The sequence below is a fragment of the Protomyctophum bolini genome, assembly GCF_963924005.1.
Source record: "Protomyctophum bolini genome assembly, chromosome: 22".
NCBI classification, from domain to species: domain Eukaryota; kingdom Metazoa; phylum Chordata; class Actinopteri; order Myctophiformes; family Myctophidae; genus Protomyctophum; species Protomyctophum bolini.
Window position 1 is genome coordinate 26,894,735 of NC_137883.1, and position 23,798 is coordinate 26,918,532.

Genomic DNA, 23,798 nt, shown 5'->3' on the forward strand with positions numbered 1-23,798 from the left:
TGGTAAATGGTGCATTTATATAGCGGACGCGTGACATAAAGCGGCACGAACAAGGCGAACTGGGCGATGCTGACGTAGCGATCCGTCACCACAGTGTTCTCGCTTCAGATGGGAAAATACATCTACTTGGGTGTTTTTGTAACCTAGAGGGTAAAAATCCTATCCAAAATACTGAATGTTTTCTTTACCAACGATGACGAGCAGGAGAAGTAGAAGAGAAAAAAAGAAAGAAAAATCTTCAGGTGTGAACACACCTTCAGAGTTAGTACAAATGATAATTTGTAACACTGAGGACTTCACTGTGTACAATGCCAGCATTCACACCAACTACCACTTCTACTCTACTAGACATGCAGCTTTATGCAATACAAGTTAAAGGGCATCTAGATAACACAAAAAAATACATCCACAGATTTTACAATTAATAATCTTGCTGGGACGTCTACAAATCCAGAATTATTTGTCCAGTTACCTCTGGTCTTAATATGATGGTTGGGTAAGGTACTTTTTTTCAACCTTACTGTGAGTATATTATAAGGCCGCCATCATGTTATAATGTTGCAGACTACAAGATTGGGGTGATGGGCGAAATGATGGCGATGCTGAATGTTGTCTAGTGGCCCTTGAACTCAAGGAACCAATACGGATGGAAATCTGTGCATTTCCAGACCACTGCACTACCACAGAGCTGAGCATGCTGATATCATCTGATATTACAAAAAAAAAAAAATCCTTGAATCACACAATACATGTCATGCTCCTGAAATACTGGTTGATATGGCCAATACGGAGTCACACAAACTCCAAACAAGATCATTTTCACAAGTCAATATATCCAACTCAAACTACTGCTGGAAAGGCATGTACGGCTAAGTGTTGGAAAAGTGTACCATGCAACACAACGGGTAAGAATCATGCATCACGTCACTGCAACCCTGTGCCACACACACACACACACACACACACACACACACACACACACACACACACACTAACCTTCCTCTGATCCTTCACATGGGCCTTTCAGCCCAAAGAGGGGATAGTAATTTGTCTACAATGATTTCACATGAAATAAGAATGAGAGAAAAGAGAGCACTCAATGAAGACTGGCTACAATCTCACGAAATAGCATTTGAACATCCCAGTGTTAGTTTAACTCAGAAGAGAGTACAAATGGAACGAGATGTACACTGTACAGTTAAATTAGCACTAAGTATTTCACTGTGTGAAATGTGTTTGAATTTTGGCTCACCTCTAGATTTCCTCTGGCTTTCTTCAACACTCCATGGGTTATTGCCACTATATTGAAAACAAACACAGAAAACACCAAAATGCTTTTAATTGCAACTATGCACATAGGTAGTACAAGTAAACACCTGATATTAAGCGATATTACGAGATACTTTTTTAGGCATCCAAACCACTTCCAATTTCACTTATTTTTTATTATCCTGTCTGAGTTCACTATGCTATTTCTGTTAAATAAGAGCTGGAGCGACATGGAGACTTCTTTTGTTAAAATAGGCCTACCTTTAAGGCCTCGTGTCCCCTAACAGCCATAATAGCCGATCTACAAGCTCACAAAACAATGCGTTGCAACACGACACCCAAGAGATTTGGAGTAGAGGGGTAAAAAGTAAGGGACTAGTATAGAGGCCTGAGGGAGTCCAGTCAACTAAATATATAAGTGGTTGATAAAAGTCCGTCTACATACACTGGTCAATGATGACACGTTCCATTCCTTCTTTGAGCTGGTTGGTGGTCCGCAGGCGTTTGACGGCCCCACACAGCATCCTCTCCTGTTGGCTCAGCCTGCTCTTCAGCCTGGAGACCTCGTTCCTCAACAACTCATCCTGAGACCACAAGAGCAGAGATCGACTTTACAGGTTACTTTATGGGGGGGGGGGGTAAAGGTACCCCTTTGAAAAAAAAAGTTAGCCTCGTTTCTCATCATTTTGGACCGTGGGCTATAGCCCATATCGTACGGCATACTATGGCACGCCGTTTTTCATCATTTTTGACGATTTAAAAAAAATTACGAAATGACAAAAACGATGGGTTATAGCCCATGTTTTTTGAAATTTTGAAAAAAAAAGTTAGCCTCGTTTCTCATCATTTTGGACCATGGGCTATAGCCCATATCGTACGGCATACTATAGCGCGCCGTTTTTCATCATTTTTGAGGATTTGAAAAAAATGACGAAATGACAAAAACGATGGGTTATATCCCATGTTTTTTGAAATTTTGAAAAAAAAAGTTAGCCTCGTTTCTCATAATTTTGGACCGTGGGCTATAGCCCATATCGTACGGCATACTATAGCGCGCCGTTTTTCATCATTTTTGACGATTTAAAAAAAATGACGAAATGACAAAAACGATGGGTTATAGCCCATGTTTTTTGAAATTTTGAAAAAAAAAGTTAGCCTCGTTTCTCATCATTTTGGACCATGGGCTATAGCCCATATCGTACGGCATACTATAGCGCGCAGTTTTTCATCATTTTTGAAGATTTGAAAAAAATGACAAAATGACAAAAACGATGGGTTATAGCCCATGTTTTTTGAAATTTTGAAAAAAAAAGTTAGCCTCGTTTCTCATCATTTTGGACCGTGGGCTATAGCCCATATCGTACGGCATACTATAGCGCGCCGTTTTTCATCATTTTTGAGGATTTGAAAAAAATGACGAAATGACAAAAACGATGGGTTATAGGCTATAGCCCATGTTTTTTGAAATTTTGAAAAAAAAAGTTAGCCTCGTTTCTCATCATTTTGGACCGTGGGCTATAGCCCATATCGTACGGCATACTATAGCGCGCCGTTTTTCATCATTTTTGAGGATTTGAAAAAAATGACGAAATGACAAAAACGATGGGTTATAGCCCATGTTTTTTGAAATTTTGAAAAAAAAAGTTTGCCTCGTTTCTCATCATTTTGGACCATGGGCTATAGCCCATATCGTACGGCATACTATAGCGCGCCGTTTTTCATCATTTTTGACGATTTGAAAAAAATGACGAAATGACAAAAACGATGGGTTATAGCCCATGTTTTTTGAAATTTTGAAAAAAAAAAGTTAGCCTCGTTTCTCATCATTTTGGACCATGGGCTATAGCCCATATCGTACGGCATACTATAGCGCGCCGTTTTTCATCATTTTTGACGATTTGAAAAAAATGACGAAATGACAAAAACGATGGGTTATAGCCCATGTTTTTTGAAATTTTGAAAAAAAAAGTTAGCCTCGTTTCTCATCATTTTGGACCGTGGGCTATAGCCCATATCGTACGGCATACTATAGCGCGCCGTTTTTCATCATTTTTGAGGATTTGAAAAAAATGACGAAATGACAAAAACGATGGGTTATAGCCCATGTTTTTTGAAATTTTGAAAAAAAAAGTTAGCCTCGTTTCTCATCATTTTGGACCATGGGCTATAGGCCATATCGTACGGCATACTATAGCGCGCCGTTTTTCATCATTTTTGACGATTAAAAAAAAATGACGAAATGACAAAAACGATGGGTTATAGCCCATGTTTTTTGAAATTTTGAAAAAAAATGTTAGCCTCGTTTCTCATCATTTTGGACCGTGGGCTATAGCCCATATCGTACGGCATACTATAGCACGCCGTTTTTCATCATTTTTGAGGATTTGAAAAAAATGACGAAATGACAAAAACGATGGGTTATAGCCCATGTTTTTTGAAATTTTGAAAAAAAAAGTTTGCCTCGTTTCTCATCATTTTGGACCATGGGCTATAGCCCATATCGTACGGCATACTATAGCGCGCCGTTTTTCATCATTTTTGACGATTAAAAAAAAATGACGAAATGACAAAAACGATGGGTTATAGCCCATGTTTTTTGAAATTTTGAAAAAAAATGTTAGCCTCGTTTCTCATCATTTTGGACCGTGGGCTATAGCCCATATCGTACGGCATACTATAGCGCGCCGTTTTTCATCATTTTTGAGGATTTGAAAAAAATGACGAAATGACAAAAACGATGGGTTATAGCCCATGTTTTTTGAAATTTTGAAAAAAAAAGTTTGCCTCGTTTCTCATCATTTTGGACCATGGGCTATAGCCCATATCGTACGGCATACTATAGCGCGCCGTTTTTCATCATTTTTGACGATTTGAAAAAAATGACGAAATGACAAAAACGATGGGTTATAGCCCATGTTTTTTGAAATTTTGAAAAAAAAAGTTAGCCTCGTTTCTCATCATTTTGGACCATGGGCTATAGCCCATATCGTACGGCATACTATAGCGCGCCGTTTTTCATCATTTTTGACGATTTGAAAAAAATGACGAAATGACAAAAACGATGGGTTATAGCCCATGTTTTTTGAAATTTTGGAAAAAAAAGTTAGCCTCGTTTCTCATCATTTTGGACCGTGGGCTATAGCCCATATCGTACGGCATACTATAGCGCGCCGTTTTTCATCATTTGAGGATTTGAAAAAAATGACGAAATGACAAAAACGATGGGTTATAGCCCATTTTTTTGAAATTTTGAAAAAAAAAGTTAGCCTCGTTTCTCATCATTTTGGACCATGGGCTATAGCCCATATCGTACGGCATACTATAGCGCGCCGTTTTTCATCATTTTTGACGATTAAAAAAAAATGACGAAATGACAAAAACGATGGGTTATAGCCCATGTTTTTTGAAATTTTGAAAAAAAATGTTAGCCTCGTTTTTCATCATTTTGGACCGTGGGCTATAGCCCATATCGTACGGCATACTATAGCGCGCCGTTTTTCATCATTTTTGAGGATTTGAAAAAAATGACGAAATGACAAAAACGATGGGTTATAGCCCATGTTTTTTGAAAATTTGAAAAAAAAACTTTGCCTCGTTTCTCATCATTTTGGACCATGGGCTATAGCCCATATCGTACGGCATACTATAGCGCGCCGTTTTTCATCATTTTTGACGATTTGAAAAAAATGACGAAATGACAAAAACGATGGGTTATAGCCCATGTTTTTTGAAATTTTGAAAAAAAAAGTTAGCCTCGTTCCTCATCATTTTGGACCATGGGCTATAGCCCATATCGTACGGCATACTATAGCGCGCCGTTTTTCATCATTTTTGAGGATTTGAAAAAAATGACGAAATGACAAAAACGATGGGTTTATAGCCCATGTTTTTTGAAATTTTGAAAAAAAAAGTTAGCCTCGTTTCTCATCATTTTGGACCATGGGCTATAGCCCATATCGTACGGCATACTATAGCGTACCTCCCCTAGTTTCCTAATTTTTAAGTGGTGCAACCACTTCTACATCCAGCTTTGTCCACCTGTGTACCTGTGTGTGTCTTTGAGCCTGAGTATGTTACTTATTTATACCAGAAGGGGGCGCCAGAAACAGAGAGAGGGGTAGTGCTGTGTCTCTAATGAGAGAGAGAGAGAGAGAGAGAGAGGGGGGGGGGGGGGGGGGGATTGCACCACTTGGTTCACACAGGTGTTATTTTTTTCACATACGTGAATGGACGTTTTATTGTTTTTGGAATATTCATCTTTAATGTGATCTGTGCTGCACAACTCATCATCTGTTATCATCATAATTTTTCAACCGTGGTCGAGACCATACAGTACCGCCTGGTGGTCAAATCTGGGATTGCAAGAATTTCCACATTTAAAACGCTACTGTGCGTGGTTCTACCATTTGAAACCTTAGTGCCGAGCCTGCTTGGAAGAAGAGGGTACTTCCAGGTGCTCCAGTCACTGGATGAGCAACATCATTGAAATGATGGGTGTTTTTAGTTTTATGGTTAAGAAAGATTAGGCTTATGCTGGGGCTCCGCTGCAGCCATCCATCAGTGTCGCATCATTAGGCCTGATTTACTGTGACACGTTGTGAGCATGTGTGTGTGTTTGTGTGTGTATTTGACTACCTGCTGGTTGTTGCTGCCGTCCCCGGCTGTGGGAACAGCCGGCAGTGAGACTCTCCAGACCAGCTTGAGCAGTCGGCCAGCCTCCTCCAGGACTTGCTGCATGGTGTTCACACTGATGGACAAACTCTTCAGCTGCTGTGGATCCAATACCTACATCACATCCATGGAGTAGTCCATTAAATACCTACATCACATCCATGGAGTAGTCCATTAAATACCTACATCACATCCATGGAGTAGTCCATTAACCATTCAACCCTATTTACATTTCGTTCATTTGAAAATAGCAGATTGGCCATTTTCAAAAGATTGTGTAAACATTTAGAATTTTCGATATGGGACTACTCTGCAATATCAGTACTTTTACTTTGTGATGCCGATACTTTTGCACTTTTACTGGAGTGCATTTTAAATGCGGGACTTCTACTTGTAACGGAGTACACCGTAGTATTGCTACTTTTTACATAAGCATACGAGTACTTTTTCCACCACTGAAAAGATGTATAAAAATAACTCTACCCTGTTGTCAGAGTCGTCATGCCGTTTGAGGGCGTGCTGCTGCAGACATTCCTGCAGGTGCGTGTCCATGCTGCGTGTGAGCCTGCGGCCTTCGCAGATCTGTTTGCGCAGCGCGCTGTGGTCCTCCATCAGTGCCACGACGTGCCGCCCGTTGCGGTCGGCCCAGAGCCGGTGGCCTGGCACCAGGCGGGACGGACGAGCGCTCTCCTCAGAGCTGACGCCGCTGTACTGGGAGCCGCCGTCGTCTGCCTGCCGCTTCGCTTCTGCAACACAATATACAGAAAACATTTATGTATTATGTATTCTTTGTGGACCCCCTTGAAAATGAGATTGTTCATCTCAAGGCGTTATTCCCAATGGAAGGTATGCGCATGCATAAAGTGAATGGCAAATGGAGTGGCAAAGTGAGTTGTTTAATACAATGAGATAGGACTTTGCTGTTTGGATGTATTTGGCTGTCAAGGCCAGAAAGTAGTTTTTTTGCCACTCAGTAGTAGGCGTTCCTCCGCATAACTTCCGAGTATGATGATGTCATGCGCATCTTTGCCAAAGTAACCCCCCTGCACAAGAAAGGGAGTAAATTAGAACCCGGCAACTACCGCCCTATTTCTATTCTAAGCTCCATCTCGAAAGTGATGGGAAAAAAGAGTCTATGAACAGGTTGAAAAGTATCTTGCCACTAATAAATGAATGTACGAGTTCCAATCTGGTTTCAGAACATCCCACTCCACTGACACATGCCTCCTCTATTTGAGCGACCACATAAAACACGAGGTGGATGCTGGCTGTGACACCGTGAACAACAGCTATTGGTTTTGATAGCACATCAGTGAGCTGGATGCAATCCTACCTGGAGGGGAGAGAACAGATGGTGGAGGTGAACGGAACACTGTCCCCTCCCCTCCCAGTGAGCTGTGGCGTTCCACAAGGAAGCATACTTTACTGTTCCTAATATATGTAAACGACATGACATCAGCTTGTGACTGCAACTTGTTCCTGTTCGCAGATGACTCAGCACTGCTGGTCTCGGACAGGAACAAACTGCAGGTTCAAAAGGCCCTCAGCTCTGAACTCAGTAGAATCTGCACCTGGCTCGCTGATAACAAACTATCCTTACACCTGGGAAAAACTGAATCCATTCTCTTTGGATCAAATAGTAATCTCAGCTAGGCTTCTTGGTTAGAGTCGGTGACAGTATTATCACACGTAAAGATGAAATTACCTACCTAGGTTCCATCCTGGAGGCTAATCTTTCCGGTGATAAAATGGCCACCAACGTAATCAAAAAAGTCAACCAAAGAACAAGATTCCTTTACAGGATCTCCTCACTGGTCAACAAAAACACCTTGAAGACCCTAACAGGAGCCCTCGTGCAAGGTTTCTTCGACTATGCATGCACCTCTTGGTACCACAGCACCTCAAAGGCCCTTAAAACAAGTCTCCAGACTTCCCAAAACAAACTGGTCAGGCTCCTACTTGGCCTCACCCCCCGAACCCACTTCACCCCTGCCCACTTTGACAGGCTGGAATGGCTTAGGGTCGACGACAGAGTACAGCATCTTGCTCTCAAAGGGCACCTACGGACGGCTGCAATTCGAAACTGGCCCCCGTAAAATCAGAACCCCTTTTTCCCCTCACTGTATGTTTCTTTTCCCTTATTACCTCCTTTATGATGAATTCCTGTTCTGTTCTTTGACTATATAGAAGTGTCTATTTGTACATCTCTAAATGTTTTGATGAATTGATCAAGGTGGTGAACAATTTGGGATTCTGATTCTAGTAGGCCAAAAGTTGGATAAAAGTACAGTTTAGTCTTTTTCCGCCCACTCTTTTACTTTTGTCCTCCTGAAATGTACAACCTGAAGTGATATTGCCTTGTCTGTCCCTGTTTGAGTGTGGACTTGATGTCATATGTAGAAAAAGGACTATACAGAGACATTGGAGATGGTGCCACATGGAGGGGGGGATGAGGGAGGGAAGAGGGGTGGGGAAAAAAAAGAAGAAATCTTGGGAACTGCTCTTGTGTCATATGTAAAAATGCTATATGTATTGTATTGCACTTTCCAAATAAAACAAATATTATTAAAAAAAAATAAAGTTTAGTATATCTCAATCTGTTTAAGGTTATATATTTAGACAAAGAGAGATCATTCCTTACCGTGGTGGATGCTGGCGTGCTCATTGTGTGAGTGACGGAGAGGATCACAGCCATTCCGACCAGGGGACCTGGGACCTTCATCTAGGACACACGCAACACCAAACATCAACCACCACTTTAAACCTGGTGTCCACATTCTAGTCATTATAGGCGAACATCTTCCAAAGACGTCCAAAAAAATCACATTTCCACCATGTGAGCACTTCTTTGGATCCACACAAATCTGAAAGGTGATCTACTGTATTTTGATCTCGAAACGCGAGAGTTTGAATCTCTGACAATTGTCGAGAATCAAGAAGGTTTATTATTTGTCACTTCTCATACAGGTACAAGCAGTGAAATACAAGTGTGACAAGGTCCACAATACCGTGCAACATTAACATAACAATTAAAATTATATAAGAAGAAGCCCCATGAAGAGTAACAACAGCAATAGCCCTATTGTCTGTAATTGTTTACTATTATTATTATTTTATTCTTTAAATCCCACTATTTTTGCAACCCATTTTTTTCACCCAGTGTCAATTGTAATATAATCTTGGGCGCTACACTTCCTCTGCCAACCTGGGGAGAGCAACGGACTATATAACCTCATGCTTCCTTCTATGCATGAGGAGTCCAAGCCGCTTCTGTTCTCCCGACAGGGGGAGTTTCCCAAGTCGGATGTACAGTAGCACGTGGAAGGAAGGAACACGTTATCCAGTTCCCTTCCCCTCCACCCCCGCCTGGCCAGTGGGAGATTTACTGCATATACCTCACTGCTAGAGCCATAATAATCTTCTCTTATGGGGGTCCCTGGCATATCTTTTCAAATGGGGGTCTGTGGGCTAATCAATTTGGCTGCCCTTGACACGAAAAGGTTTGGGAACCACTGTTCTAGGCGTCATGACTACACTGTCTGTTATTGTTCAACGTATCTACCTGAAGTGGACAGCATGTAGTTGATGTTGATGGTGTCGGGCCGGCTGGGTCCTCGGAGCAGCTGCTCCTCCAGTCTCTGACGGAGAGCCGTGTTGGTCTGGATGCTTCTCTCCAGCTGCAGCCGCAGGTGGCGAATCTCTGACATGAGCTCCGTGAGGTCCACTGGATCTGAGCCGGCAGGCTGCTGGCTCACCTCACTGGCTTCTGTACAGGAGGAGAGGAACAAACCCAACGGGGTGCAAAGTGGATGTTTCGTTTAGTTGGATAATTGGCATGGCCCATCGTTAACTATGGTATATTATAAACCAATTTCAATTCAATTACCTATTCAAATTTTAAACTGGCGATATTTCACCTGAAACGACTGTCAGTAAAACATAGCATATACCTGCTTCTGAATACCGACAGTATGTGGAAGGCAACATCACCACGTGCCAGTCATACAGTCGTAGCACTTGACCTAGCCTTGACGACCATGCAGTCTAAATAACATAATTTAGACAAGATGCTAGCTTAATTCGTTGATACCGTTTACACCGATGCTATGTTCTTGGTTTACCCAGAATCCTAGATTACTGAGGCACTACACCGTCTCTATGCATTTGATGTGTGCGTTTACCGTGCTTACCGTAAGTCGCTCTGGATAAAGACCGTCTACTAAATGTATGAATTGTTATACCTGTATGTTTGTGAGCTCCAGTCTTCATCTGTTCAAAGACCTGCAGCTCCACACGCAATGACTGCAGGAGATGCTGCGAGTCGCACAGCTGCTGCGTCTGGAGTTTCACCTCACACTGCAGCCTGGAAACGGACACGCAAAATAAACTCGTTTTAGGATGAAACATGCTGCACTGAGATGATGGGTTTTCAACCGGTGGTCCGCGGACCCCCGGTGGTCCGCCATATCTATTAGTTGACAAGAAATGAGTCAAGGACAGCCCTAAAGTGAGGATAATTCATTTTCTATGAATAATCATTGAAACACTTGAGCCCAATATAATTTGTCCTACAATGAATAGCAAAAATAGCTGATCTACAAGCTCTACAAGGTCGTTTTGTGACGAATTTGCTCGTCTACATATAACGTAAATGTTCCATTCATTGTCAAGGGCATTTAATGTTTGTACAAAAATCTACACTATAGCTGAATATAGGAGGGGCTAGAGCCCCTCAAAAACTTGAAAATAATATTGGCAAATATGGTGTATTACAAAAATGGAGCAGCGGTGACAGTATGGTGAGGAGAGAAGTGACATGGCAGTGAACTAGACTCCAGGTGTCATGTGTCAACTGCACTCACCTGTGCCACTAATATGAACCTAGGCCTAGATGTCACTTAAATGGTATTCCACATCATTACCGTGCATGGGGTGAACCTTCAAATTATACGTTCTCATGTTACTAAGTAACATGTAATAACAGCATAGAATTATACTAATGAGCGTTTTCAACGCTAATTGATTGTCTTCTGTAGTGTCATGTTGCACAGAGACCTTTATGTTACAGTTTGTTAATAGAAATTGTGTTTAAAAGTTTTCTGTCCATGTGGGATGAAAGAAAAGTAAAATGTTATGTGGTCACATAGCCAAAGAGCAGGAGCTTCAAGCTCGGCTTCTGTTCATACAGTATGCATTCAATGGACATATTCTGCATTATTAGTCCAGCTTGACAGTGACAGTGGTTACATTGATCTGAGATAAATGGTAAAGTATGTGCTCAGTTAGTTGTTGTAGTACTTAACATACATTAGCAGGAGCAGGACTATATATTGATACTCTAAATCTCTTCGAAAATAGTCAATGTGTGAGCTCACAGTCAAGTTGCGACAATTGAGGTCGTGAGCTTGTAAATCTGCTATTTCTCCACAGAATGTTCACCCCAGAATAGGAACGCCAGGGTTCATGTGATAACATGCACACGGTAAACAGGCTGTGTGTGTGTGTGCGCGCATACCTGCGCAGCTCGTCCTTGTAGTAGTACATGCAGCTGTGTGTGTGTGTGTGTGTGTTTGTGTGTGTGTGTACCCGTGCAGCTCGTCCCTGCTGTAGTGCAGTGAGTCGTGCAGCTGTGCGTTCTCCTGCTCGCTGCGTTCCAGCCTCTGCTGCAGCTGGCTCTGCTCTCGTCTCAGAGCCTCGCAGTCCTTCCGGCTCTGCTCCAGCTTGGCCGTCCGCTTGGCCAGAGCCTCCCGCAACTTCTCGTTCTCCTTCTGCTTGTCTGGAGGCCAGAAAGACATGATGAGAGCTGCATCTGTGGTGATGCGTGTTCACATGATACTACTGTATGAATGTTAGGGTCAAATAATGGACAACCGACAATGCTGCTTACAAACAGGGAAAGAGAATGGTAAATTATATTCAAACAGAATGGTAAATTGGACAAAGCAAATAGAATAATCTTGTTAAAATCCTGGACATTAAATTAATTAACCTAGCGTTCCTATTCTGGTCATGTCATAGCGGACAAAAATGTTGCAAAAATAGCTGATCTTGCGATGCGTTGTGAGCTTGTAATTCAGGTAATAATAGGTTTAGACTTGGGCCTGATTTACACTGTTTGCGTTAAGACAGATACAAATCAGATTCCAATTCAGGCGGGATTTGTCCGCCAGTCTGAACACACAGTTCTGTGACACAGTTCTGGTCACTTCAAATCAGATTTGACTGGATGTGACTGCAGTCAAATTGGGGCCTCAATGAAGTTATTTAGTCTTAACCAAATGATGTTGGACCTGAGGAAGAACACAGTGAAACATATTGTTCGGTCTTACATTTGTAAGCACAAAACAATGCATGTTTAAAAGCAGAATGAGTCAAATTTCCTTAAAATCTTTTGTAGATGGCTAATGGCTCATGCATAACTAATCATCCAAAATTAAGGTTGCCTTTTGTCAGTTAGGACCACTTTCTACTTGTGGATGTGTGTGTGGCTGTGTCAGTAAACATTCTACCCAGGGGTCATCGCCACAAAGTGAGTACTGAAACTGATAGACAATATTACTACCAGAAACACAATGAGTTGGCCAAGAAATGGCCACAGTAGGTCTATAACTTGGAGAGTGTACAAATGTACACTTGTACACTCTCAGAGTTATGGGGGTTCGTGTAAATAAAACATTTGAGAACCACTAGTACTAGTTGGACTCTTAATATGCCATAGTCTCGTAGTAAATATTAATAGTATATTCAGTATATTTTGAAGAACACGTGGAATCTTGACATTCAGTAATTGGGTCTAATGATCAAAATAAGAACATTATAATGGTGAGTAAGAGAGAAGATCTAAAATTTGCCAAGGACAAGACCACTAAGTCTTTGCCACGGACACATTTGTCCATGTAGGGACATATTGATGCTTTCTACCTCTGGCTCCCTGGTTGAGCTGCTCCTTCAAGGCCTGGTTCTGTCCCCAGAGGAAGCGCACCTCGTTGGCCAGCTGACCCTGCCCCTCGGTGCCATGGATGAAGATGTTGGTAGCTGCAGAACACAGTCACAAACCATTGGAATGCACGTACGCTACAGCAGCGTTGTTTTTGACAGCATCCTTTTTTTATTTATAGTTTTCGTTATAGTCCTTTTCCATTTCATTTTAATTTGGTCATTTTAGTCACCTGAAATGTTTTAGTGTTATAGTCTAGTTTTGGTCGACTAAATATCATACGATTTTAGTTGGCTAAATCTTCAGTTGATTTTGTCGACTAAAGATGCATTTCTTCTCCACTAGTCCCTCGCGAACATGTATTGTACAGTGACTCAAAAAAGGGGGAAATATCCCTTTATGTTAGGAATGTTTAAAAACTGAACACATCAGCTGACATAAAAACAAACAAGAGTCAGATGTATGTAAAGTAAAAACCCATACCGGGGTCTCTCTCCACCTCAGCCAGTCTCCTCTCCAGCTGCTCTCGGAGCCGGTCGTTGATCTGGATGCTCTCCTCCAGGCGCTGACGCAGCGCCCGGATCTCCTGGAGATGTTCTGCAAGCAGCTCTGCCAGACAAACAAGTAGAACTTGGACTTGCTTTTTCCGTTTCTGCCCCAACCCTGGCGGAATACACTCCCCAAAATGCTCAGAGATGTCCCCAGTCCCCACCCTCATAACCAACCTCTTCAAGATTGCTTTCCCTAGGTAACTCTTTCCACTGTTTTAATGATTTTATTCCTTGGCCTTTAGTGTTTTTTTTGTTTCTAATAAAGTTGTTTTTATCATGGGTACTCAGAAAAGCACTATATAAGTTTGAGATATTAATATTAGGATATGCCTGTGTGGTGTTATTATTAAACCATTTTGATCGGGAACCTGGTGTTTTAAACATTATGTTATAATTTAGCTATTGAATTTTTTTTACGATTTTTCAAAAATAGCAGACCTACAAGCTCATAGTGCGCCACTCGGTGGCACGCTATGAGCTTGTAGATCTGCTATTTTTGAAAAATCGTAAAAATGTGGCGCAAATCTTTGAATATATATTCTTTCAAAGTGAATGTTTTTAACTCTAAATGGGTTAAATAATCCTGGCTAGCAAATATGAACTCATATTTACCCGGATTAACATTATGAGAGCGTCCTGCTGGGTCCCTGCTCGGGACCTTCTGTCCTTCTACGTGAGGCGGGCCGGACCCAGAGTCTTGTCCCTGGTCCTGGTGGTGGGCCATAATGATGGAACCATGCAGATCCAGCTCGCAGCGCAGGCTCGTGTTCAACTCTTCGCTGCTCCTCAGCTGCTCCTGCAGGCGTCCATTCTCCCTCTGCAGGCCTTGCAGTCTGGGGCCAGAGAGGAGGAAGTCTCTGAGACCGGACACTCCCTCTGGCTGGGCTCCACCTACAGGAGTGACAGCCTCCTCCTCGCCTCTTCCCGTCCTGGCATTGCCGTTTCTCTGGCCTGTGGACGGGGAACAGGGAATCAGCGGTGGTTATATTATACACTGTAGAGTGAGATGCCAAAACATCTCCTCCAGACAACATCCAATAAGCAGCACACCCCACCCCTTCTTCTTTAGTAGCTTGTTGCAATGCCATTCCATTTCCCCTTTTCATATTCTATTGTATTCATTGGCTTAGTCATATTTGTTTCATCTCTGCTGCAGGTTTAATAGCTTCCATGCAAGCCTCCCGTAGTCTCGGTGTGCAGCAAAAAGGAGTACAGAGGAAAACGTAGGACTGTAGCCATCTCTGTCCTCTCTATAGTAGGTCTCACATGTCCATAAACTATCTGTTCCTGTAAAAGCCGTCACGGTCTCCCCTCGGAGGGAAACACAATTTGAAGATTAAACCGGATAGGTGCCACTGAATAATGCAACTTTAAGTGGAGGTTGATGGAAACAAGATACGCGTCCTGCCTTTGGCAAGCACTCTTTGTCTCGCGCGATGGCTGACTGCAACAGAATGGACCTGAGTGGAAAATAAGTGCCGTTACCAGCTGCTATTTAGTCCGGCCAGGAACAGGAAAACTACACAATATATAAGTATCTCACTGGAGCCATTTCCATGACATTCACCACATTACTGTCCTGGACTGACTTTTTACATAAAGAAAGACGCATCACTCAGTGGTCTTCTTGTAAATTAAGTAATGCAGATTGTTTAACAATAATGTAACTACTGAAAGCGTAAAATGAAACAAAATGGACCCGTCCATTTGGTTTCAATTTACACTCTCAAGGGCTAAAGATCTCTAGGGGTTCATTTGGTTACAAACTCTCCATCATTTAGCTGGGGACCACCTGGAACCCCCTCAAGGACCAATAGTTGAAAACCACTGAATTTCACCATCTATCCATCCACCATACCAACTTGACACCTAGTATAGGCAATGGCTTGTTTGTTAAAAAATATTGATTTATGCTTCACATCCACAGTGGTTCCCAAACCTTTTAGCCTGTGACACAAAAGAGAAATTCGACATCTGCCCGGGACAAGTGAAAATAGCAGATCTAAAAGCTCGGCTATTTTCACTACTTCTTATACATTTATATTCTAATTTATGGAATTACTTAGATTTGTCTTTTATTTCTTCCTCAAATTACTGAAAAAAGGGGGGAAAAACCACTGAATTTTGTTTTCAATTTATGACAAAAAAGAAAGAAAAAAATTCCAGTAATGTTTTTTGTAAATGTTTTGAAAAAATGTAAAAGAAAATTCTGAGAAACAAATAAATAAATAAAGGGACCCATAAAAAAGATTTTTTTGGTCAAATTAGAACTATATATATGTGCTTACCATGAGCAGGTTGGTTGCCACTGAGCACGGTTGGGCAGATGTCATAGGAGGCATTAGCTCTCTCTAGGTGGGACAGTTCAGAAGTGGAGCTGTGCTGACTGCTGCTGGGGCTCTGTCCTCTGAGCTGCTTCTGGAGGCTCTGGACCAAACGGTTCTTCTCCTGTAGCTCCTTAGACAACCTGGCATACAAGAGGCTCGTTAGCAACAGAGCGATACATAAACCCATTTAGACCCGAGGCCAGATTCTACAAAATGTGTTCTAAAATCATGACAGTTTTCTTAAAATCCTATGTTTCTATATCAGTGGTTCTCAAACGTTTTCATGTCGTGGACCCCAAACATTTTGTCATTGGCCGCCGAACCCCATCTGAAAATGTCTTGTTCCAAGGACCCCTCCAGATGCAAAGATATGAGTTTAAAACTTTTGCTATACAAAGAGTTTGCACACGTTTTCACGATTTTGCAAAATTAGCAGATCTACAAGCTGAGTGCCGCACTATGAGCTTGCCTTGTACAGTCGATCTGCTATTTTTACAATTTAAAATAATGGAAAAGTGGTTAAACGCTAAAGCCACACAGATGCGTTCCCGTCCTAAATGGGTTGATGTGGGAGATAGAAGAACGCATCGACCAGCCACATACTGTAATAATCAAAGACTATCAGGGCAACACAATATGAAACGGGTTCATATGAGCCAGGTTCACACCCAGATCCATGCAAAGCACACACAGGGAGGAGAGCTGGGTCAACTCTTCAAGAAGAAAACACACAGCTGGAAGGGCTGAGGGTGGCCAGGTGGGAAAACAACAATGTTGAATATGCTCACTACGCAAAGGTTACAGAGAGCTCGAGAAACGCCTCGAGCCGAAACAGCCAGTATAAAGATTGTGAAAGGAGAGGTCACGTCAAAACATCATGCTGCACCAGTGTTGATTTCGTCGACAAATATATTATGACGAAAAATGTTCCGTCAACTACCTTTTTTTCTCTGACGAAAAGTAAATGGAAACTAAATGAAAAATAAACAATGATGACTAAAACTAAGACTAAATATATTGACAATTTCGTCAACAAATAAGAACTACGGGTAGTCTAAAATGTTAGGAAGGGACTAGTGGACAAGAGATCCAGTATAAGTTAAAAAAAAGGCGTCATCGCAGCGGCTATTTTCAGCAAGTATAAAATCAGCCCGTATAACATCAAGGCCCGCCAAAACACATTTTAGCAGACTAAATTAACTGTAGATTTAGTCGACTAAAATCTTACGATATTTAGCCGACCAGACTAACAGCACAACTAGACTAACACTAAAATGTGACTAAAACTAAATCAAAACTAAATTCAAAAGACTATAATATAGTCTTTTGATTAAAAAAAAAAAAAAACTAAAATCAAAGATTTGCTGTCAAAATCAACACTGTTAGCTGCACTCTCCGGACGCGGGCGGCCTGGCTGCCACTCACAGGTCCAGCTGTATCTTGGTGCATTCAGCCTGGTTGTGGTTCTGCCGAACAAGGAAACCGAGGTGCAGTTGCAGCAGCTCTCTCTCACCCTCTAGCTCGAGCCGCAGGTACTCTATTTCCTGCTGGATCCTAGCAGGGCTGTCTGGAAGGTCTCTCCACGTGTGGGAGAACAAGTAGGACAATTCCTGCCGGAGCTCCGACCCAGAGCTGTCCACGCCGGTAACAATAATAATAATTGAAAACGCATGTCGTTCACTTTGTAACCACGGAAGGAATTCGGAAGAGGAGAGAGAGAGGCGTGCTTGATCTTTAATGTGAACGCTGCAGTGAAATATAGTACGTAAAATATTCCTGGCAACAATGACGACAGCGTCTTCATAACGAGGGACAAAGTACTGCCTACTGGTTTGTAAATGCATGCAAATTCTCCTCTAATGTCGTTGTGGTATATCAAAAACACAAGGTAAAAACAACCATTCCTGAGTGTTTGGTTAAGGTTCGACTCAGCCAAGTCTAAATTATTACTATTAGTAGTAGAATACAAAAAAGAAAAAGAAAAACACACATATAACGTTACAGCCTGGGGTAATAAGATCCAGGGAATGAAGAAGTTGTCTTGAAAAGAACACAATGTATCCTTCAGTTCAAAACCATAAAGTTGAACCCAGCTGACATATCAAATACCAGACAGGAATACAAATGACTAAGAGGCAACTTATGTCACATCATCCCCTCAAGAGAAAGCAAAACCACTTTTAAGCCTTTGCAATTTGATATAGACATCTAGCAAAGGACTTGCTGATGAAGAGCATTTTGCATCCATGAGGGTGCAAAATGCCACTTCATCTACAAGCTCACAACTGCTTGTAGATAGCCTATTTGGTTTTTTGTTTATTAAATGTTTGCCTACGACGACATTCCCAGAATATGAACACCAGGTTGAATTTGGTTCAGACCAACCAGCGGAATCAACGGAAATGTAATACAAGCGTACCTTTGAGCCAGCTCCAACGCTGCACCATCGTCACTATCCCGATGAGTGTCTCCTAGGAAACGGAGGAAAACAAAAAAAACGGTGGAAAAATGACACCTCCAAAATCCTTCACTCTCACTTTCTCCTCTGTATCACCTCTGTGTGTGCACCAAGATGTGAGACACTTTCTCCTCTGTGTCACCTCTGTGTGCACCAGGATGTGTGACACTTACCCGCTGGGCAAGTACAGGTCATGTTCTACTTGCCCACAGGATGCCCACTTGCCCAAAAAGTTAATCGTCCATTATAAAATGATAGGTAAAATTTGAATTACCATTTATTGTTTTACTTTCTGTGTGTTAAAAAAATGGCATACCTCAATTTGTATATTTCAACATAGATATGAAAATGACTATGGGTTCACAGTCACACTTGTTATTTTATATTTTTAAGTGTAGCAACAGTGAAAATAGCAATATTTTGCATTCCACAGACCAGAAGACAGAGAGCTCTGGCCGCGTTCAGGTGTTTAGACAGATATCTCGTGTTGTGTTTATAGACGTTACGTCCCCTGTCAAATGAGCACTTGCCTGGTCGGGCAACCTGAAAGCAAACTCCACCTGCCCAATTCTTTTTTTTACCTGCCAGGGACAGGTGGGTAAGCATTAGTGTCAACGCCTGAATTGTCTACTCTACATGATAGACAAACATAGCTATTATTCAAACTAAGACACATGATTTGGTACGATTACAGGAAAGCCATTCCCCTGTGGGCATTGTGTATTCTGTCAATGGCGGTAAGAGGTCTTCCGTTGTACAGTATGTTCCACCCTAACAGACTGAAAATGAAAAGAAAATAAAGCAGATGTCCCATCCACCCACCGGATGTCCCACCCCCCCACCTCTGTTTTGCATAATGCAGTCGTGCAAATAAGTCCCAATTTATATCAAATTAGCCAAAATCTATTTTGCCTGCTTTTTTAGCAGAAATTGACATTCAACAAATACATTCTCGTGAACGGCAATGACAAACGGGTGACCGCTTTTGAGAGGCGCACTTTCACCAGGTCATCATTGGTCAGTACTTAGTGGAAGACTCAATTGAGACTTTATATTATAAACTGGTGCGTTATGTGGTTAATGGTTCTGCCGACAATTTCTCCTCAAAATGTAAAAAAGAATGCTCCCAGTAGCTACCTTTCTCCAGGCGTCCCTCTAGCCTCTCCAGGACACTCAGGCTCTTGTCCAGCTGCTCTCTGAAGACCTGGCCCGTGTGGAAGTCCACATCGCTGGCCTGGAGCATCTCCGTGAAGGCTCTGCTCAGATCCTCCAGCTGCTGTCGCTGCAGTGACCCCAGTCCACGGCTCTCCTTGATCTGCTGCCGCAGCTTGTTCAGCTCCCTGGCCTGAGACTGAACCAACGAGTCCAGTCTGGAAACACCACACACAAAGAGGAGTTCACTTCCATGCTGACCGTGACCTTTTACACCCAAAAACCTAACCATAATACCGGTACTAACTAAAAGCATGCCTAAACGTAACCTACTTGTGCCATACCTTAACTAAATTTAATTAGTTAATTTAATTAAAAAATGAATTAGTGAGTTACTTGTTTTGTTTTAAAGGGGTAGTGAAACGGAAATGGTGGACATTTTATTTTGAAGTTTCAGACGGTTTCAAGTTGAAACGCCGCTCTGAAGTTTCTGAACCAATCAGAGCATCGCATCTCTTCAGGCGATGGGACGGTAGCTATAGGGACGGTAGCTATGCTATATGCAGGACGCATGGAATGTGTTTGTTTACAAGTCAGATAGTCGGCCAGCTGTACCAGTTTACTGATATGTGGCTTATTTCTACCCTAGAATATTTTCAGATACATATTTTAGCGTGATGATTAAGTTGAAACCGAGTAATACACTGTCTGGATGTTATCTTGAATGGGAATAAAAACGGAGGATTTCTGTACGGATGCGCAGATATGGGGAATTAAACGGGTGAACTTCATTTTATCGATGTGGACCTCGACACGTCATCACGCAGTACGTTTTCAGGAAGTAATTCAAATTGGATTTTATGGACTTTTGATACAAATACACAAAGATGAAAATGTACCCATTTTTTTGGCATCCATTGTTGGGTATGCAATGCATTATGATGACCACGGATGTGGTCTAAAAGTGTGAAAAACATATTTTTCATTTCACTACGCCTTTAAACCACATGCGCCCTTAGTGTCCCGATTTTGGGGCATATAGGGTTATATACTGTACGTACAGTACAGTATATAGTCCCCTAGGGGTCTATACTTTTCCCCTCTACACTAAATCTCTTTGCCGAAAATAGCCGATCCACAATCTATGTTAGCCACAGAATATGGATTCTAATTTCTATTGTAACGTTGGCCCCGTCCCCAGGTAGGGTTTTATGATGATAGCAAAGAATGAATTCAACAAGTTGGATTTTCAAAATGTTGCTTTGGTCATCAATGGGATCTACATGTACATAATGAACAAAATCATCATCAGGTTTTTACGCCTGGAGAGACCCGTTCCAGGACGGGCTTCAGACGCACCTCCTCAGGAGACTCGGCTCAAATCTGAACCCATTAGATTTGGCGTTAGGAACCCGTTGCGACCGCATGCCCTTGCTGACGTCGACCCCAGGACACGCGTGTGCTCTAACCGCTACATTTCATAATTAACGAAAAGAATGATAACACACACTGACCTAGCAGGTGACGCAGGGCGGCTACCGTGCTGGGTCTGCTGCAGTTGTTCACTCATCCTGTGCTGTTCACCCATGCTGCGGTCGAGACTCCTTTCTCTCTCCAGCTCTACGTTCAGGTGTATCATCTTATCCTTCACCGCCCTCTCACCCCGCCCTTCTTTCTCTCTCGGTTCCGCACTCCGCGTCTCCTCCTGGGTGCGACCCTCCCTCCCCGTCCCGTCCAGGTCCCTCGATGTCGAGGGATCGGAAGGTGTGGTCAACAGGTCGCTGGAGACGGAGTTCCTGCGCAGGAGGCTTTGCATTTGGAGAATGACTCTGGACTGGCACTCCAGTTGGACCTTCAGTTCCCTGACCTGGGCCTGGAGCTTAGCTGGATCCTCAGAGTGCCCGTAGTCCTCGTAGGCCTGCAGGCTCTTCAGACTCACCTGAAAAGATGAAGGAGCTAGTCAAAAAGCTGTTATTTTGTACATTTTCTGTTTGATCGATCATGAAGCTAGCTAAATGTGTTCACCTTTGGTGAGCTGAGAGCAGGAGAACTGGGGTAGGAGGCACTGGAGGTGGAGTCCAGGTTCTCAGTGGAGGAGAAAGTGGCCAGCAGGGAGGGCAGGCTGGAGGTGCAGCCACCAGACCGCAAAACTACGTCTACATCTGGGAACAAAAGTCACACAGACAGAACAGTCAAATAGAAATACAAACGTAACCAATTTTGACCTGGCATTCCTATTTTGTGAGAATTGTAAAAAGAAATTGTCCCCACAAAGTAAAGCAAAAATATCTGATCTACAAGCTCGCAATGCGACATGTTGTGAGCTTCCAAATTAGCTATTTTTGCAATTCAAATACAGGGCTTAAGAGATAGTGCTATATTAGTCTTGCGTAGGAGATCTCTGCCTACTATATTTGTGGAAATCTAAATACAACTCGATTAGTTGTCACATAAATAATTGCGATTAAATTGTTAATTGTTTTTGGCAAAAAGAAAATCTACATGAACGATTATGACAAAATAATTGTGATTATCTCAAACAATTGCAATTAGACGATTCGCAATTGGGTTGGGACAACCAAACCAAACCCTATACACATTGGCTGGAACAGCGGAGAGAACGGATGCTAACCAGCTATTGCTTTGAAGACAAATCATATCACTGTCCAAAGACCGGAGCGCCCCAAAGTCTTTGTATCATATCACTGTCCAAGGACCGGAGCGCCCCAAAGTCTTTGTACTGGTTCTGCTTTGAAGACAAATCATATCACTGTCCAAAGACCGGAGCGCCCCAAAGTCTTTGTATCATATCACTGTCCAAAGACCGGAGCGCCCCAAAGTCTTTGTATCATATCACTGTCCAAAGACCGGAGCGCCCCAAAGTCTTTGTATCATATCACTGTCCAAAGACCGGAGCGCCCCAAAGTCTTTGTATCATATCACTGTCCAAAGACCGGAGCGCCCCAAAGTCTTTGTATCATATCACTGTCCAAAGACCGGAGCGCCCCAAAGTCTTTGTATCATATCACTGTCCAAAGACCGGAGCGCCCCAAAGTCTTTGTACTGGTTCTGCAAGGAAGTTGTTACCACCTGTGTGTCGGGATTCTACTGTCAACTTTCAGGTAAAGCAATGCGAAGCAGCAGACACGTATGTGTGTTGGGATTGCGCTGTTTGTGTGCAGCAGCAGACACGTGTGTGTGTGTGACTGTGTGTGTGTGTGTGTGTGTGTGTGTGTGTGTGTGTGTGTGTGTGTGTGTGACTGTGTGTGTGTGTGTGTGTGTGTGTGTGTGTGTGTGTGTGTGTGTCTGTATATTTGCGCATGGTGTGCGAGTGTGTGCGTGCGAGTCTATCATCGATGTGCGAGCTTCTCGACTAGAGGTTTCTCTGTGTGTGTGTGTGTGTGTGTGTGTGTGTGTGCACTGCGCTGAAACTGACAGACGCAGTTATAGCAGACCTCCGCAGATAATAAAAATGCAGCTGGTAATTAATTGATTTAATCAATTTGGGCTTGTGTTTTTGTTTTGTTTTTAACCTACTTCATACACCGTTTTGGCCTGTACAATGAATTTAGATGTGACCAAACACACATATCAGTAGGCGGAGATCTCCAATTGTCTGACCTCACCAGTCTAGTAACATACAGAAAAGATGTAGATAAGAGATTTGTTAAAATACAGTACAGCTAAGCTGTGGAATAAGACAGTGAACATGAACGAAAAATAATGGGAGTGTTCAGTGTTGAAGTGGAAGGGATGCACTGATTGGACAATGGGCTGTGTTGTTATTCATTCCCCCTATTGGCCAGGGGAAACAAATAACTGCTTGGCCAATAAGTACAGCCGTATTAGTCGGTGCATCCCTAGTGGTAAAGCCATTCCCAAACACAGTGCAAAGTCAAACATGCAATAAACGTTAGGCAGAGAATCCCAGGTTAAGATCAGCAGAGAGTCTGTTCACTCCTCATGCAGACAGACAGGGTGGGATTAGTGTCCACTCAGCGGCTGTCTGTCTACCTGTGCTACTGCTCTCCTCCCTATCGTTTTCACTCTTCCCACTGGTTTCGTAACCCAGGTCCTGCAAATCCACCTGCACGCACTTGTCGTCTTGCTCCAGAATCACTGCTGGAGGCAATACATGTCAGGTTAGGGCCAAACGCAGTGCGTGTACACTGTACACCCTATACATTGTTTCCAACCACATCTCCTTCAACCATCTTGTGTATGGCTAATTCATACTTTGCAGTACCTTTGGTGAAATGGTGAATAACACATCGTCATACAACGTATAAAAGCATATATAATTTTGATTCTGTACTATCACGATTACATTCATTATAATCAAGGATCCCCTACACTGACAAAGTATCCCTTTATCACCTGAAGAAAACTGATCCCACCACATGCCCTCATATATTAACACTTTTTGTGCTAAG

At 42.5% G+C, this 23,798-nt stretch overlaps 1 protein-coding gene across 6 annotated transcripts in view; it reads right to left on the reverse strand.

The window, feature by feature from the left end:
- The window catches only part of cdk5rap2 (CDK5 regulatory subunit associated protein 2), a 55,990-nt gene that overhangs the window by 1,295 nt on the left and 30,897 nt on the right, over nt 1-23,798 (reverse strand). For 3 of the 6 annotated variants that reach the window (XM_080756701.1, XM_080756702.1, XM_080756699.1), the window contains exons 33-50: nt 23,380-23,487; nt 21,391-21,527; nt 20,880-21,304; nt 19,351-19,583; nt 18,175-18,226; nt 15,717-15,895; nt 14,041-14,379; nt 13,361-13,486; nt 12,862-12,975; nt 11,527-11,716; nt 10,182-10,303; nt 9,503-9,706; nt 8,582-8,662; nt 6,424-6,686; nt 5,905-6,054; nt 1,715-1,853; nt 1,253-1,299; nt 15-1,051 (exon numbers count right to left, since the gene is read on the reverse strand). In XM_080756701.1, the coding sequence (XP_080612827.1) occupies nt 992-1,051; nt 1,253-1,299; nt 1,715-1,853; nt 5,905-6,054; nt 6,424-6,686; nt 8,582-8,662; nt 9,503-9,706; nt 10,182-10,303; nt 11,527-11,716; nt 12,862-12,975; nt 13,361-13,486; nt 14,041-14,379; nt 15,717-15,895; nt 18,175-18,226; nt 19,351-19,583; nt 20,880-21,304; nt 21,391-21,527; nt 23,380-23,487 (2,969 nt within the window). In that variant the 3' untranslated portion in view covers nt 15-991. Of the gene's footprint in view, nt 1-14; nt 1,052-1,252; nt 1,300-1,714; nt 1,854-5,904; nt 6,055-6,423; nt 6,687-8,581; nt 8,663-9,502; nt 9,707-10,181; nt 10,304-11,526; nt 11,717-12,861; nt 12,976-13,360; nt 13,487-14,040; nt 14,380-15,716; nt 15,896-18,174; nt 18,227-19,350; nt 19,584-20,879; nt 21,305-21,390; nt 21,528-23,379; nt 23,488-23,798 lie in introns of those variants that run through there. The other 3 variants (XM_080756700.1, XM_080756703.1, XM_080756704.1) reach the window with 3 other exon arrangements.